Source organism: Protopterus annectens, chromosome 7.part0, assembly GCF_019279795.1.
Source record: "Protopterus annectens isolate FY-2018-M chromosome 7.part0, PAN1.0, whole genome shotgun sequence".
Lineage (NCBI taxonomy): Eukaryota > Metazoa > Chordata > Ceratodontiformes > Protopteridae > Protopterus > Protopterus annectens.
The window spans coordinates 1,585,387,683-1,585,402,518 of NC_056739.1; the positions used below are offsets into that span (position 1 = coordinate 1,585,387,683).

At 37.5% G+C, this 14,836-nt stretch overlaps 1 protein-coding gene across 9 annotated transcripts in view; it reads right to left on the bottom strand.

Annotated features, from left to right (window-relative positions):
• The window catches only part of WNK2 (WNK lysine deficient protein kinase 2), a 2,812,908-nt gene that overhangs the window by 1,953,583 nt on the left and 844,489 nt on the right, over positions 1-14,836 (bottom strand). For all 9 annotated transcript variants that reach the window (XM_044078134.1, XM_044078133.1, XM_044078139.1 and 6 more), the window contains exon 3: positions 13,140-13,360. In XM_044078134.1, coding sequence (XP_043934069.1) covers positions 13,140-13,360 — 221 coding nt within the window. The remainder of the gene's footprint in view (positions 1-13,139; positions 13,361-14,836) is intronic.

A 14,836-nucleotide genomic window follows, 5' to 3' on the forward strand; every position in this document is an offset into this window, starting at 1 on the left:
TCATAAATATCCTTGCATATATACTTTCTCAATAGTCATTCAGTTTTGTCCACATAAAAACCAAGGTATGTCATGCATTTAACCACATAAATTACTCAGAACTGGAACACTTTTCTCTTACTGATTTTATAGTGGTGTCAAATACATTTTCTCTAACACTAGGCTAACTCACCCAAGTATATGTGGACATTGTTTGCAATACCAATATTTCATGGTACCTTTGTTGTACCTTCAATGTGCATTGCTTCAACTGTGTTGTGGGATTGCACAATCTTCTTCTTCTTTCGGCTTTTCCCGGTTAGGGGTTGCCACAGCAGATCGCCTGTCAGCTCATGATTGGCAGTGGTGTTTTGCGGTGTCAGGTTGCCAGCCCAGCGCCCAACCTTCCACAGAAGGCACATACATGCACGCATTCATGCCTAGGGCCAATTTAGTGTGCCCAATCCACCTACAGCATGTCTTTGGATGTGGGAGGAAACCAGAGCATCTGGAGGAAACTCACGCAACCACAGGGAGGACATGCTGACTCCACACAGAAGGCACCCCAGCCGAGGAGCGAACTGGAGAACGTCTTGCTGTGAGTCAACAACACTAACCGCTGCAGCACTGTGGCCACCCTTGTGGGATTGGTCAATGAGACTCTTAAAATTACATGCAGTTTTATCCAAAACCTTGGTCTTCTACAATATTGGAAACTAAGGTATTAACTCTCACAACAGCCCATTAATTCTCCCGATAATATTCTTAATATCTAAGGGCCCATCACTGTATTGCACTACAAGAGCTCTATCAAACCCATTGCCGGTAGAAATCAGAGTATGTTAAGCATAGCTTTAGCAGTATCTAAACCTAAGAGGGGGTTATATTTAACATTACATTGTTTAATAACTTCTTTCATAGTGGCCTCAGTTCCTTGAGGAGGCTGTCCTTCAGGTGTGGTTGACTACTACTTCTATTGACAATAGGTTTGGCAGAGCCCTTGTAGTACACAATGCAATAATGGGGCCCCAGGATTTTTAAAAAAATATCAAAAAATGTGGCTTTTGTGAGAACCAACACCTTAGTTTTCAATATTGTGGGAGTAAGACCAAGTTTTGTGTATAAAACTGCATGCAATTTTAAGGACAGAGTCATCAGTTTATTGAACTAGGATAGCATTTTTGTCACAGTCAGAAGTCATTGACGAATATGTTAAAAATATGGAGCCTAGGACAGATCCTTTTGGGCCATCAATAGTTTGAGAGATAGCTACTGAAACACTGCAGTGAAGAGTTGGTGAGCCCTAAGGATCAGAGTTTATGTCAGCTTCTGGTGGGACACAGTATCAAAAGCTTTTGATAAGTCTCAATGTTGGAGACTAGGCTTCTGGCATTTCTGCGGGTGTTGGCAATATTAACAAAATTCAGCAAAGAAGTAGTTGTGATGTGACGAGGATGGAATCCATGTTCAGTTGAAGACATAGTATGGTTATCTATTAGGTCATTCAGAAGTTGAATACGAATACATTTTTCTAATATTTTTGCTAGGGGAGATAAAATGGCATTTAACCTATAGTTTGAAATATCTGTATTTAGTTCATCCTTGTTCAGTAGAATACTGAATGATGTTGTCTATAGAGGACTTTATTTTCAAATGAGGATGAATTTATCACAGTTGAAACTGGATATACAATTTCCTTATCTGCTGTTTAGATACTTGCTAGGTATTTCGTCAAGGGCAGTTGTAGTAAGCTTTAATTTTTTAGCTATTTTTGATGGTATCTGTGGAAACGGTTTGGAAGGAGAAATACTGAGGAGGTTATTTGACTGAGCAGTGATATGGACTGGTCATCTGGTTGGTTAATGACTGTATTATCTATTTAAACTAGCCACCAAACTGGTTAGCTAAGGTATCATTTTGTTTGAGTGTTTGGTGCTTGTCCTAGAATTAACAGTTTACTGAGACTCAGAAGTTTTGGATTATTATCATGTATGTTTGACTTGTTGAGTAACAGGTTTTCTTATCTTTGTTAGGTTTCTTGGCTGTCTGTATGCAATTAAAGCAGGAGCTGTTTTACTGTTTGTCCAGACCTTCCATGCTGTTAGGTTTCTTGGCTAATTGCTATTAAAGCAGAAGATATTTTATTGTTTGATCAGACCTTCCATGGTTTCTGTCTTTGATTTCTAGTTATTTAGTTGCTACAGATAGCGGTGGAGCAGGGCAGTGTGTTTAGAAGACCTAGGAAGATTTTATTGAACTCAATCATCATCATCTATGGGCAGAAGTTAAGGAGATATAATGTATAGTGTCTATCAAAGGTAGCAACCTTTCTTACCCAGCTGTAATAACATGGTTTGTGGCTGTTGCGTTGATACTTTATGGTGTAGCTTGGTAAGCAATTGGTAAGGCTGTCTGACAGGGTTCCATGGGATGGAATTTTAACTGGAGAGGACATTACAATCCAGTTGAGGGTATATTGTCTGGCTATGGCTTTTATATATCTAGTTGGTGTAGTTATAAATTGGGTGAACTTGTATAAATGTATATTGCTGGCAAACCATACAGTCTGAAAATCCAACCAATCCATATCATCGCCCAGTTATGTTTTCATGAGGGTTTTTTGAGGAGGATCATCAAAGAATATCTTCCAGTGCTTTAGCATTGTTACTGCGGGGTATGAATATGCCCATGACTGCAATTGTCCTGTGGATATCTAGTTTTAGCACGGTTAGTAGGATTTCCGAATTAAAAAAAGTTGTCAGGGCGTGGGGGAAAAGGGAGATATCTATTGTGCTTTTGTAGAAAACAGTAACATTGCCAATGTCTTTGCTGACTCAGATTTATCTAATAATGTTGTAGCCTGAAGGGTCAATTTCATTTATTTCCTGGCAGAGCCAGCTGTCTGTGGTAACTAATATGTCTGGAGTGTGTATTGCTATCCATGTGTGCACTTCAGGGAGTTTGCTGTACATACTTCATAAAATGGTATGCTATATATGAAGGCCTGGGTGGGACTGCTGGTGATATGGTAGGGATATAGGAGCTGATAGGGATATGCAGTCTGGTGCCTGAATATGCTGAGTTGGGCCTGAATTTGGGTGGATGTCACCACTAAGTTGTATGGCTATACAATTGCAAGGGCAGGGGCATTTTTGTTTGGTTTTACATTTAATACTCAACTTAAGAGTAAATGGCTATTGCTTTGGATAATCGTACTTAAATAGTAGGATATAAGAGTACTGACAGACAGGGCATGATTTAAAGAGGAGGTTCAGAAGTATTTTGCTCGGAAGACACAATGCAAGTTTTGTTGGAATTGTGAGGGTAGTGGATGCTGGTATGATGTTAAGCATGCAAAAGCAGTTTAATAGGTACTAGTAAGAGGGGTTGTAGGAGAAAAATATTTGTGAAATGCAAGAAATATTGGGGTTTGATGGATAAATGATGGGGATGTAGTTGAGAGAGAAAGTAGGGATGGTATATTTGGGAAAAGTAGAAACTGAAATGTAGAATAAATACAATGTCTTTAGTCTGTAGGCTTATAGGTGATTTTGAGATGTGTGGGTGTTCACAAATGAATATAATCTGTATTGTTGTGCATCCCTTCATCATCATTTTCTTTTGGTTGTTCCTGTTAAGGGTCGCCACAGCAGATCGCCTGTTTCCATTTCTTCCTGTCCTCTGCATCTTGCTCTGTCACAACAACCACCTGCATGTCCTCTCTCACCACATCCATAAACCTTATCTTAGGCCTTCCTCTTTTCCTGTTACCTGGCAGCTTCATCCTTAGCATCTTTTTCCCAATATACTCAGCATCCCTCCTCAGCACGTCCAAACCAACGTAATTCGTGCCTCTCTGGCTTTGTCTCCAAACCTTCCAACCTGGGCTGACCCTCTAATATACTTATTCCTAATCCTGTCCACCCTCGTCACACCCAGTGCAAATCTTAACATCTTTAATTCTGCCACATCCAGCTCAAAGTCCTACCTTTTTGTCAATGCCACTGTCTCCAACCCATATAACATAGCTGGTGTCACTACCCTCTTGTAGACCTTCCCTTTCACCCTTACAGGTACTCTTCTGTCACAAATCACTCCTGACACTCTTCTCCACCCACTCCATCCTGCCTGTACTCTCTTCTTCACCTCTGCTGATGGACTTCGGACAAACCGACAAAACAAACTTATAAATAAAAAGACCAAGAATGTGCAGACATCCACCAATAAGGCAATCAAACTGAGCGCTTTCTTCCACTTTATTTCCGTGAACTAAAAAGACAATGAGCCCCCTCTTACTCATGTCTTTTAAATAAAACAAATAGGAAATGATGTCACAAATTGACTTTTTTGATATATAATTGATGGTAACAGTTTTAAAGATGTATAAAGGCTAATAATATCTTGATTATTACCTTCATCTTATTTATATAATATATTTTTTTACAAAAAACATATATACTTTTAAAAAAATAAATCTAAATAACCTCATACACTAAAATGTGCTTTGTAAAAAATACTGCTTTTAAGACATTTTTGTACACAAAACAACTCTACTTTGTATAAAAGTTTTCTCACATCTACTTAAAACAGTACTTGTTTTAGAATTCAAAACTAGTACAATTGTAAAATACCTATTCTTATAAAGTGATCCGTGTTTGTTTATTTGTTGATGTGAATAATAATCTAATTCAAAACTGAGTTTGGTCTAACCTAAACTGATATTCTTTGTCACATTTTCTTGCCAAAAAAATTACATAAAAATGTATACAGTACCTATAATACTTCGTACTACAAATAGGTGGTCTATGCTACAAAAATCAAGGAAATCTCCTAATGTGCAATGGCTAACCCTACATCCCCAATAAAATGTGGCCCTTGACTAACTTGCACAACTACACAGGCCAATGTGGAAAATTTATTTGTATAACAGGAAACATTTCAGATTGATAGATTCATTCAAACCCGGTGGACAATCTGCTCCTAATATGAGTTGCCATAAGGTTTCCCTTTGCTCCAGGGTGTTGTTGACATCTCCCTTAAAAACTCCCTTCTCCACCTGGTCTAATACAAAGAACTCAAATTTCTTAAAGTTCTCACACACTAGAGCATGCCTAGCTAATGAATTGTACTTGTCTTTGTTTTTGATAGCCAAACCCTAATGGTCTTGCCAACGTAGAAACTGTCGCAGGAACAACACATGGCTAAATATACCACATGGTCACTGTGGCAGTTGAAATAGCCATGTGCCCAAAAAGTTCTTTTTATGTGTTTCAGGGTTACAAATGATGTGTTACTGAGAAATCTGCATTGTCTGCAGTCCTCTTGAAACTAATCGCTCTAGTTGGTTTTTCTATCTTTCTATTTCCTGCCTCCAAGATTTGTTTAACATTTGTGACCATCTTGTATGTGAATTTGGGTCTGATCCCTAATGTTTCCATAAGATCCTTATTTCCTAAAATGATGTTCCAGTTGTTTTCTATGATACTCTTGATACACCAAATTTCATTTGAGATGGGTAATGGAAACGCTGTACAGAACTCATTTGAGTGTCCTTTGGTCTCTATACTGGTTCTAATAGTGGCAGGAGGACCCACTATCTGATCTGATGAAAGTAATATTGGTTTGGCTACATTGTCCCTTAACTTTATAACCTGTTGTTCAAACTTCTTCAGTTTGTTACGCCCCTAGTTCTACCTTGAAGACATGGTAAGTCTACTCAGTCTTATCATCTGGCCCTTGATGACATTGTTTTTCATGTGATTGGGATGTAGGCTGTCCTTGTGCAAATATTGGTTAGCAAAACACTCCTTCCTGAAAATCCTGCTCTCAATGTTGCCATGGGTAGAATTTATCTTTAAATTAAGATCCAGATAATTTGTGTCCTTACCATATCCGCTGTGTTTGAAATATAAAAAGTCAGTGGTGTTGTTCAGGTCCTTTGTCATGTCATATATCTCAAATATAGTTTGACTTTACCAAAACTGGGATGGTTTTTAAATAGGTCTGCCCCATTGCTACCCCTGATATTTGTTTGTAATAAGTGTTATTGAAGGAAAAAAAATTGTTGTCAAGAACTAATTCCATCAGGGCACATATTGTGTTCACTTGAACAGCCTTGATGTTTGTCTTTTGCGTCAAATATTCCCTCATGTACTCTATTCCTTCTTCTTGACTGATTGAAGTGTATAAACTTCTCACATCCAGGGTAGCTAGACTGACTTCTTCCCAGGCCAGATTGAGTTTCCCCAAAATTTCAAGCAAATGCCATGAATCTCTTAAAAAGAACTCAGCCTTTTGTACTATGGGGTTTAGTAAGCTGTCCAACCAAATTGAAATGTTTTCGGTTTTATAATGTTTGGCCGAGATGATAGGTCTAAAAGCCATTTTTGTGACATTACCCTGTAATTTTGGTATACCAAAGAACTTTGCCATTCTTGGATGGTCTGTTGATAAATATTCATAGTCTGACCTTTCCAGCTCTTCCTGACAGAACATGTCAAATAGTGAAATATCTATTCTTCTAAAGCTAGTTTCTATCAAATCGGATGTTACCTTTTGATAACTTTTTTTGTCATTTAACATGTCTAATACTGCTTCCTCATAGTCACAGGTGTTCATGACTATGATTTTGCCCCCTTTGTCCGCTTTCATTATTCTAACCTCTGCAAGTTCTGTTAGTGCTGTAGTCTCGCCTCACTTAAATTGTTTTCCACCTGAACTTTCATCTTTTTAAACTCTGATTCACAAATATGTTGGAAAACATGCAATGTGTTAAGTGCTTGGTCTACTAGGTAAATCTCTATTCTGTCTAATTCCTTGGTTGATATCCTTTAAAATATATTCAGCTTTAAGAATAACCTAAAGTCCACAAGTAACTTGCCCAACTCTACTTTGTTAGAAGGGATGTAGGTAAAACCTTTGTTAAAACATTATACATTTCTTCAGATAGTTCTACATCACTAACATTTACAACGCTACAGTAAATTCTTTGTCCATGTCTTTAGACGTTTTTCTGTGTGGAATTGTACCACCTGGTAGTCCTTCTCCATTGGGGTTTGTGTTGGTGAAAAGGGGTGTCTTGCCTGATTAACCACTTCTGCAAAACTGGGGTTTGTGGTGATCACTTTGACCCCTTCACTCTTTGAACTATCATATGCTTTGGACTTATTTGATTTAGTATGAACGTTGATAGTCTCTACTGATTGTGAGGTTGCTTCACAATCAATAACTTCCAGTTCAGCACATTTGTCTAACGGTGATGATTCATCATTGACCACAACGTTTGAATTTAAATCAACTTCAACAGTTTCTGTGCTTATATAGGCCACATTGCTATTATAGGCCCTAATGTCCCTTCTAAGTTTGTTCTGCTTTCTACTTATAATAGTGGCTTGATGCTTATCTGCTTTAGCCTCAATGCCACTATAAAGACCCAATAGATGTTTATAACTGTTGGCGTTTTTAATAAATACATCCATTTCTTTAATTTTTTGTCTCAATTGCATAGTTTCTTTTTCATAATGGTTAATCAATAACTTCATCATGGACAAGCCTGTATATACAATTTAATCAATGCCTTGCAGTTAGGAAATTTAGCTGTTCTCAATTATACACTCAGTAAGGTACTGTATCTCTAAGCATAACGTGACATGTTTGAAGACCATTTTCTCCAATTCAAAATCGACTTTTGCAAGTATTAAAATCATCATTGTACTCACTTCTAGTTGATATCACTGAACGGATTCTTGTGTTCCTTGCAAACATAACCCCAAATGTTCTTCCTCTTCTTCCACATATTGTCGTACATCCCGACCTTGTCAGACGGTCCTGCTACTGTGCAAAGGATTGTGTGTTTGTGCTTCCTTAAGATGAACCTGCTATGATATTCTCTTCCTCACCTTCCGTATCCAGTCGCACGCTGATGTCATCAGTTGCTCCCTCCGTCTCGTATGTTATTGTATTTTGAGCTTTGCTCCGCTGTGTGAATGTTGGCAGAAACTGCAAACCCTTTAGTCATTTTGTTCAAATGACTTTCAACTATCTTCGTGATAGTATTAATTAAATTAGTATTCTCCTCACCGGGCTGTGACTGTCCAAGTGCTAATGCTCGATTTAACAATTCATCTTGAGAGGTCACCTCGGTGGACATCCTTCTACTCTCGGTCTAAACTGAAAACTGCTGATGGACTTCGGACAAACCGACAAAACAAACTTATAAATAAAAAGACCAAGAATGTGCAGACATCCACCAATAAGGCAATCAAACTGAAAAGACAATGAGCCCCTCATGTCTTTTAAATAAAACAAATAGGAAATGATGTCACAAATTGACTTTTTTGATATGTAATTGATGGTAACAGTTTTAAAGATGTATAAAGGCTAATAATATCTTGATTATTACCTTCATCTTATTTATATAATATATTTTTTTACAAAAAACATATATACCTTTAAAAAATAATAGATCTAAATAACCTCATACACTAAAATGTGCTTTGTAAAAAATACTGCTTTTAAGACATTTGTACACAAAACAACTCTACTTTGTATAAAAGTTTTCTCACATCTACTTAAAACATAGTATAATAATAGTACTTGTTTTAGAATTCAAAACTTGTAAAATACCTATTCTTATAAAGTAATCCATGTTTGTTTATTTATTGATGTGAATGATAATCTAATTCAAAACTGAGTTTGGTCTAACCTAAACTGATATTCTTGACAATTTAATCAATGCCTTGCTTAGACTGTCTCCCGGTGTAACACAGTTAGGAAATTTAGCTGTTCTCAATCCTTGTGGGACAATTTCCCTCTTTATACACTCAGTAAGGTACTGTATCTCTAAGCATAACGTGACATGTTTGAAGACCATTTTCTCCAATTCAAAAATCGACTTTTTGCAAGTATTAAAATCATCATTGTACTCACTTCTAGTTGCCTGTGCTCCGTTATCCACGATATCACTGAAAACATAACCCCAAATGTTCGTCTTGGCCGTAACAGTTTCTTCCTCTTCTTCCACATATTGTCGTACATCCCCGACCTTGTCAGACCATGTGGTATATTTAGCCATGTGGTATATTTAGCCATGTGTTGTTCCTGTGACAGTTTCTACGTTGGCAAGACCATTAGGGTTTTGAAACGTAGAATCTACGAACACACATTGGCTATCAAAAACAAAGACAAGTACAATTCATTAGCTAGGCATGCTCTAGTGTGTGAGAACTTCAAGAAATTTGAGTTCTTTGTATTAGACCAGGTGGAGAAGGGAGTTTTTAAGGGAGATGTCAACAACACCCTGGAGCAAAGGGAAACCCTATGGCAACTCATATTAGGAGCAGATTGTCCACCGGGTTTGAATGAATCTATCAATCTGAAATGTTTCCTGTTATACAAATAAATTTTCCACATTGGCCTGTGTAGTTGTGCAAGTTAGTCAAGGGCCACATTTTATTGGGGATGTAGGGTTAGCCATTGCACATTAGGAGATTTCCTTGATTTTTGTAGCATAGACCACCAAATATAGGTACTGTATACATTTTTATGTAATTTTTTTGGCAAGAAAATGTGACAAAGAATATCAGTTTAGGTTAGACCAAACTCAGTTTTGAATTAGATTATCATTCACATCAATAAATAAACAAACATGGATTACTTTATAAGAATAGGTATTTTACAATCGTACTAGTTTTGAATTCTAAAACAAGTACTATTATTATACTATGTTTTAAGTAGATGTGAGAAAACTTTTATACAAAGTAGAGTTGTTTTGTGTACAAATGTCTTAAAAGCAGTATTTTTTACAAAGCACATTTTAGTGTATGAGGTTATTTAGATTTATTTTTTTAAAGGTATATATGTTTTTTGTAAAAAAATATATTATATAAATAAGATGAAGGTAATAATCAAGATATTATTAGCCTTTATACATCTTTAAAACTGTTACCATCAATTATATATCAAAAAAGTCAATTTGTGACATCATTTGTTTTATTTAAAAGACATGAGTGGCTCATTGTCTTTTTTTCTGAAGAAGTTCACGGAAATAAAGTGGAAGAAAGCGCTCAGTTTGATTGCCTTATTGGTGGATGTCTGCACATTCTTGGTCTTTTTATTTATAACTCTTCTTCACCTCTCTTTCACACTCACCGTTACTCTGAACTACTGACCCCAAGTATTTAAACTCATCCACCTTCGCCACCTCTACTCCTTGCATCTTCACCATTCCTCTATCCTCCCTCTCATTCACACACATATACTCTGTCTTAGTCCTGCTGACCTTCATTCCTCTTCTCTCTTGAGCATATCTCCATCTCTCCAGGGTCTCCTCCACCTGTTCCCTACTCTCACTACAGATCACAATGTCATCTGCAAACATCATAGTCCACGGGGACTCCTGTCTGATCTCGTCTGTCAACCTGTCCATCACCATTGCAAATAAGAAAGGGCTCAGAGCTGATCCTTGATGTAAATCCACCTCCACCTTAAACGCATCCGTCACTCCCACCGCAGACCTCACCGCTGTCACACTACCCTCATACATATCCTGTACCACTCTTTCATACTTCTATGACATTCCTGACTTCCTCATACAATACCACAACTCCTCTCTAGGCACCCTGTCATATGCTTTCTCTAGGTCTACAAAAACACAATGCAAATCCTTCCGAAATTCTCTGTACTTCTCCATCAACACTCTCAGAGCAAACATCGCATCTGTAGTGCTCTTTCCCGGCATGAAACCATACTGCTGATCACTAATCATCACGTCCCTTCTTAACCTTGCTTCCACTACTCTTTCCCATAACTTCATGCTGTGACTGATCGATTTAATCCCTCTGTAGTTACTACAGCTCTGCACATCACCCTTATTCTTAAAAAAAAAATCGGTACCAAAACACTTTTTCTCCATTCCTTAGGCATCCTCTCACTTTCCAAGATTTCATTAAACAATCTGGTTAAAAACTCCACTGTCATTTCACCTAAACACCTCCATGCTTCCACAGGTATGTCATCTGGGCCAACAGCCTTTCCATTTTTCATTCTCTTTATAGCTATCCTTACTTCCTCCTGTGCATCCCTTAATAAATTTAAATTTTAATGAAGAATGTTTTAAGCTGAATGGTTTATGGTTAGGTGATTTAATTAACTAGATATAAATTAGTGGTGTAAGGAGGGATGTTCATTTCTGAAGAAGTCCTTTTTAGAGTATTGCGGTGCAAGAGAGTTCATTTTTAGTAAGTAAATGCTAAACTTCCCTGTCGACTATTGTAAATAAAGTGGTTTAATAATCCGATCAGATTCCATTGGCTTCAACTTTATCTTTCATTTGGTGTGCTTGTTTGGCTAGAAGCGTTTGTTGTTTGGTTCCCTTTTTTTAACAATCCTGTTTTGTACACACTTCTAATGGTAGGACAGTTCACAAAATCTAGCAAATGTTCAGTAAAGAGACATTTTGCTGCAGCTTTCAATACTTTGCATTGCTACTTCTCAGCGTCATGCTACAGCACTTGTCTTAATGTCTTCTCAATGACTGTCACAGACATTCTTAAAGAACTGATCCAACTGATTCACTTTTACAGTATTTGTAAACAAGAACAGTCATCATGACAACTGAAGACTAGTTTTTACACACAGATTTTATATGATGCATGGTATCTATAACATCTGTCCCCTACTGATGCATAACTGCACTCAGTCAGAAATGACAGCCTGTTCACATCACCTGCTAGATCAAAATTCTGATATGCAGACCCAAGTCAAGGGTGCTATGAACCATAACATCCAGTAAATTAAGGGTACACACTGCTTTGATATTTTGTAATAGTCTCATTATAAAGGAAGGAGACCACATACTGGTGGTTTTACTTTAGCCTTGGGGATCATAATGCATATTTTGTTAACTTTACAGCTGTGTGAATTAAAAACTAGCAGGAGGGGAGTTGCAAGAACACATCAAGAGAGAAAACTCTTGAGAGTAGTGGGGAAGTATAGAGAAAAATATATTATTTGAACAAAACAACAGAAATAAGGAATTCCAGATAAGGTACTATCTAGACAGAGGGAGAAGACACAAGATTCAAAGATGCAGCATTAAGGTAACACTGTGGTAACAGAAAGTGAAAGATAAAAGGGGAACTCAGGGGAAAGCAAAGCCACTAACAATTTACTTTGGGATTTGAGTCACTATAGGACTACTGGGTAATCCAGCAACCTGTGAGTGAGTTATACATTATGTTCTTCCAGATATTGTCAAGTGTTATGAATTATACATGCAAAGTAAAAACTAATACAATAAATATTAGTCTCTGCATTACTGTTAATAAGCTATTACTAATCTATGGTGAGTATCACTTCCCTAAAACAACACACAAATTTCAGTAATTCCATAACTTCATATGTTAACAAGATTCATTTGCTCACCGCCTTCCAAAATGAGCAGGGAAAAACTGTTACCCATAACACATCCAATACCTTCAGTACTGCCATTCCATTATTTAAAAATTAATGACATCTCATTCCATTTCATAGAAAACATAACTATCAGCTTTCTGTGGTACACAGGCTGTTCTGATCTGCAAAACTGATAAACTAAATCATATTTCTTCCCACCTGGAACAAGTACCCATCTATTAAGGAAGCAACTCTGCCATGATTATAACACAATAAGGGGGAAGGTCTATGACAACATAAACATATATGCTGTGTTTTGGGGATGGGGTATCACAAAATACAATAGACAACTAAGTATAAGATAAATGGTCAGCTGTGACATAAAAGGAAAGGGGGGAATTTAAATGAATTAATATGACAGAGATGTTGTTTGAATCAGTACAGAAATAAAGGATATTTTCAATAAAACAGTGGGCATTTTAGAAATTGTATCTAAAAATCTGTAAGCCCAATATCATTAATAAATACATAACAGTGATAGCAGTAAAAAATAGCCAAGACATTCAACCACAAGTGCAATGAACACTAAACAAAACTAATGCTGACGAAAACCTTCTTGGCGAACAGTCAGATCAAGTACTCATCTCATGAACTTTAAATTTGCCTTGATTAAGAAATGGGGTTCAATCTCCCCACAGCATCAAATACATAAAGATAAGAATCAGTGTGGATAATTTAACATATAAAATATTTCAAAACAAATGTACCTATAACACTTTTGGCAAAAGATGCACGTTTCAGAGTTGCAAGGCCCAGGTCTCCTATCTTCACAGATCCACTTGGTCCAGTGATGAAGATGTTGTCACACTTCAAATCTCTGTGAATAATTGGTGGTGTCCTTGTGTGCAAAAAATGTAACCCTTTCAGGATCTGACGACACCAACTCCGTAGCACTTTAGGTTTCATTACTTTAAATCTCTTCAAATACCTGGTTAGAAAAAAAAAAAAAAAAAAGAATATGCATGAACTTAAAATTGCAGTCCATATTACGGACTTAACTTCATAAATACCACTGATTTGTCAGTCCAAAATGCTATTCAAATGGAGTGAACAGATCTTACACAATGTACTACGGTATAATCTGTTTAACATTTTATAAAAGAAAATGCACATGGTTCACTAACTCCAAATCTCTGAAGACATCCATTCACAAATATAATATGTCTTTAGAACTTTAACTGTGTGAAATGCAGTGCAGCAGTGACTGTGTCCATTCATTCTGCGATGGGAGAGTGCCCTGCTCAGGATGAGACTATGTCCTGCACGCATTATGTGCATCAGCCATGCAATCCTGCACTGGACTAAGTGCATTATCATGCATGAATACATGTGTGCAATTTTACTTTTGAAAGCTGCAGTGCTTTAACCATTTCAAAAATTGATGTCTTCTCTTAATAGGGAACAGGTCCTTAATGCTCTCTCTAAGACCAAGAACACTGCACTAATGGGCCCAAACAATATTCCAGGATGCCTTCTAAATAGCATGAAACATGAGCTATCAGGGCCTCTGGAATTATTATTTAACTGTTGCCTACAAACAGGCTTAGTGCCTCATGAAGGGAGAAAGGCAACAGTCATCCCTCTGTACAAAGGTGGGCCATCTACAGACCCTGGAAACTACAGACCCATAAGTCTCACTAGTCTTATTATGTAAAGCCATGGAAATAATTAGCATGGAGATGATCAAAAGAGATATAGTAAACCTCCAGACACTGGATGCAACCCAGTTTGGTTTCGTCAAGGGCAGATAATACCTACTCAACCTGGTGATCTTCTTTGAGAAGGTCACCCAAGCAATGGACAAAGGCAAAATTGTTCACACTGCCTATCTTGACCTGGCCAAGGCATTTGACACAATACTCTACTCAGGCATTGTTGACAAACTCAAGAGGTTAAGTACAAACCTGTATGTCACCCAGTGGATAGCCAACTGGCTCACAGACAGGACCCAGGAAGTTAGAATTCGGGAGTCTACCTCTACATAGGGGCCCGTCACAAGTGGAGTTCTTCAGGGATCGGTCCTTGGACTGCTCCTTTTTGACACTTACTTCTCAGACGTCTATCCCAGTGTCAATGGTCTCTGGCTGACTAAATTTGCAGATAATTACAAATTAGGAGCTGTCATTGAATCTCACATTGACACAAATGTTCTTCAGGAGGGGCTGACGCAGACAAACAACTGGTGTCAGAGTCAACTAAATGCCAAGAAATGCATAATGGTATCATTTGGTAATTTATCCATCCCTGGTAACTATCATATTGACAACACAACCCTTAGAGTTGACCCAGTAGTCAGGGACTTAGGGACACACACAGATGGTAATCTAGCCTTTGATCATCACGTGTCGACAGTGGTGAGGAAATCATCCCACGTTGTGCAACTTATAAACAACGGTATGGCATC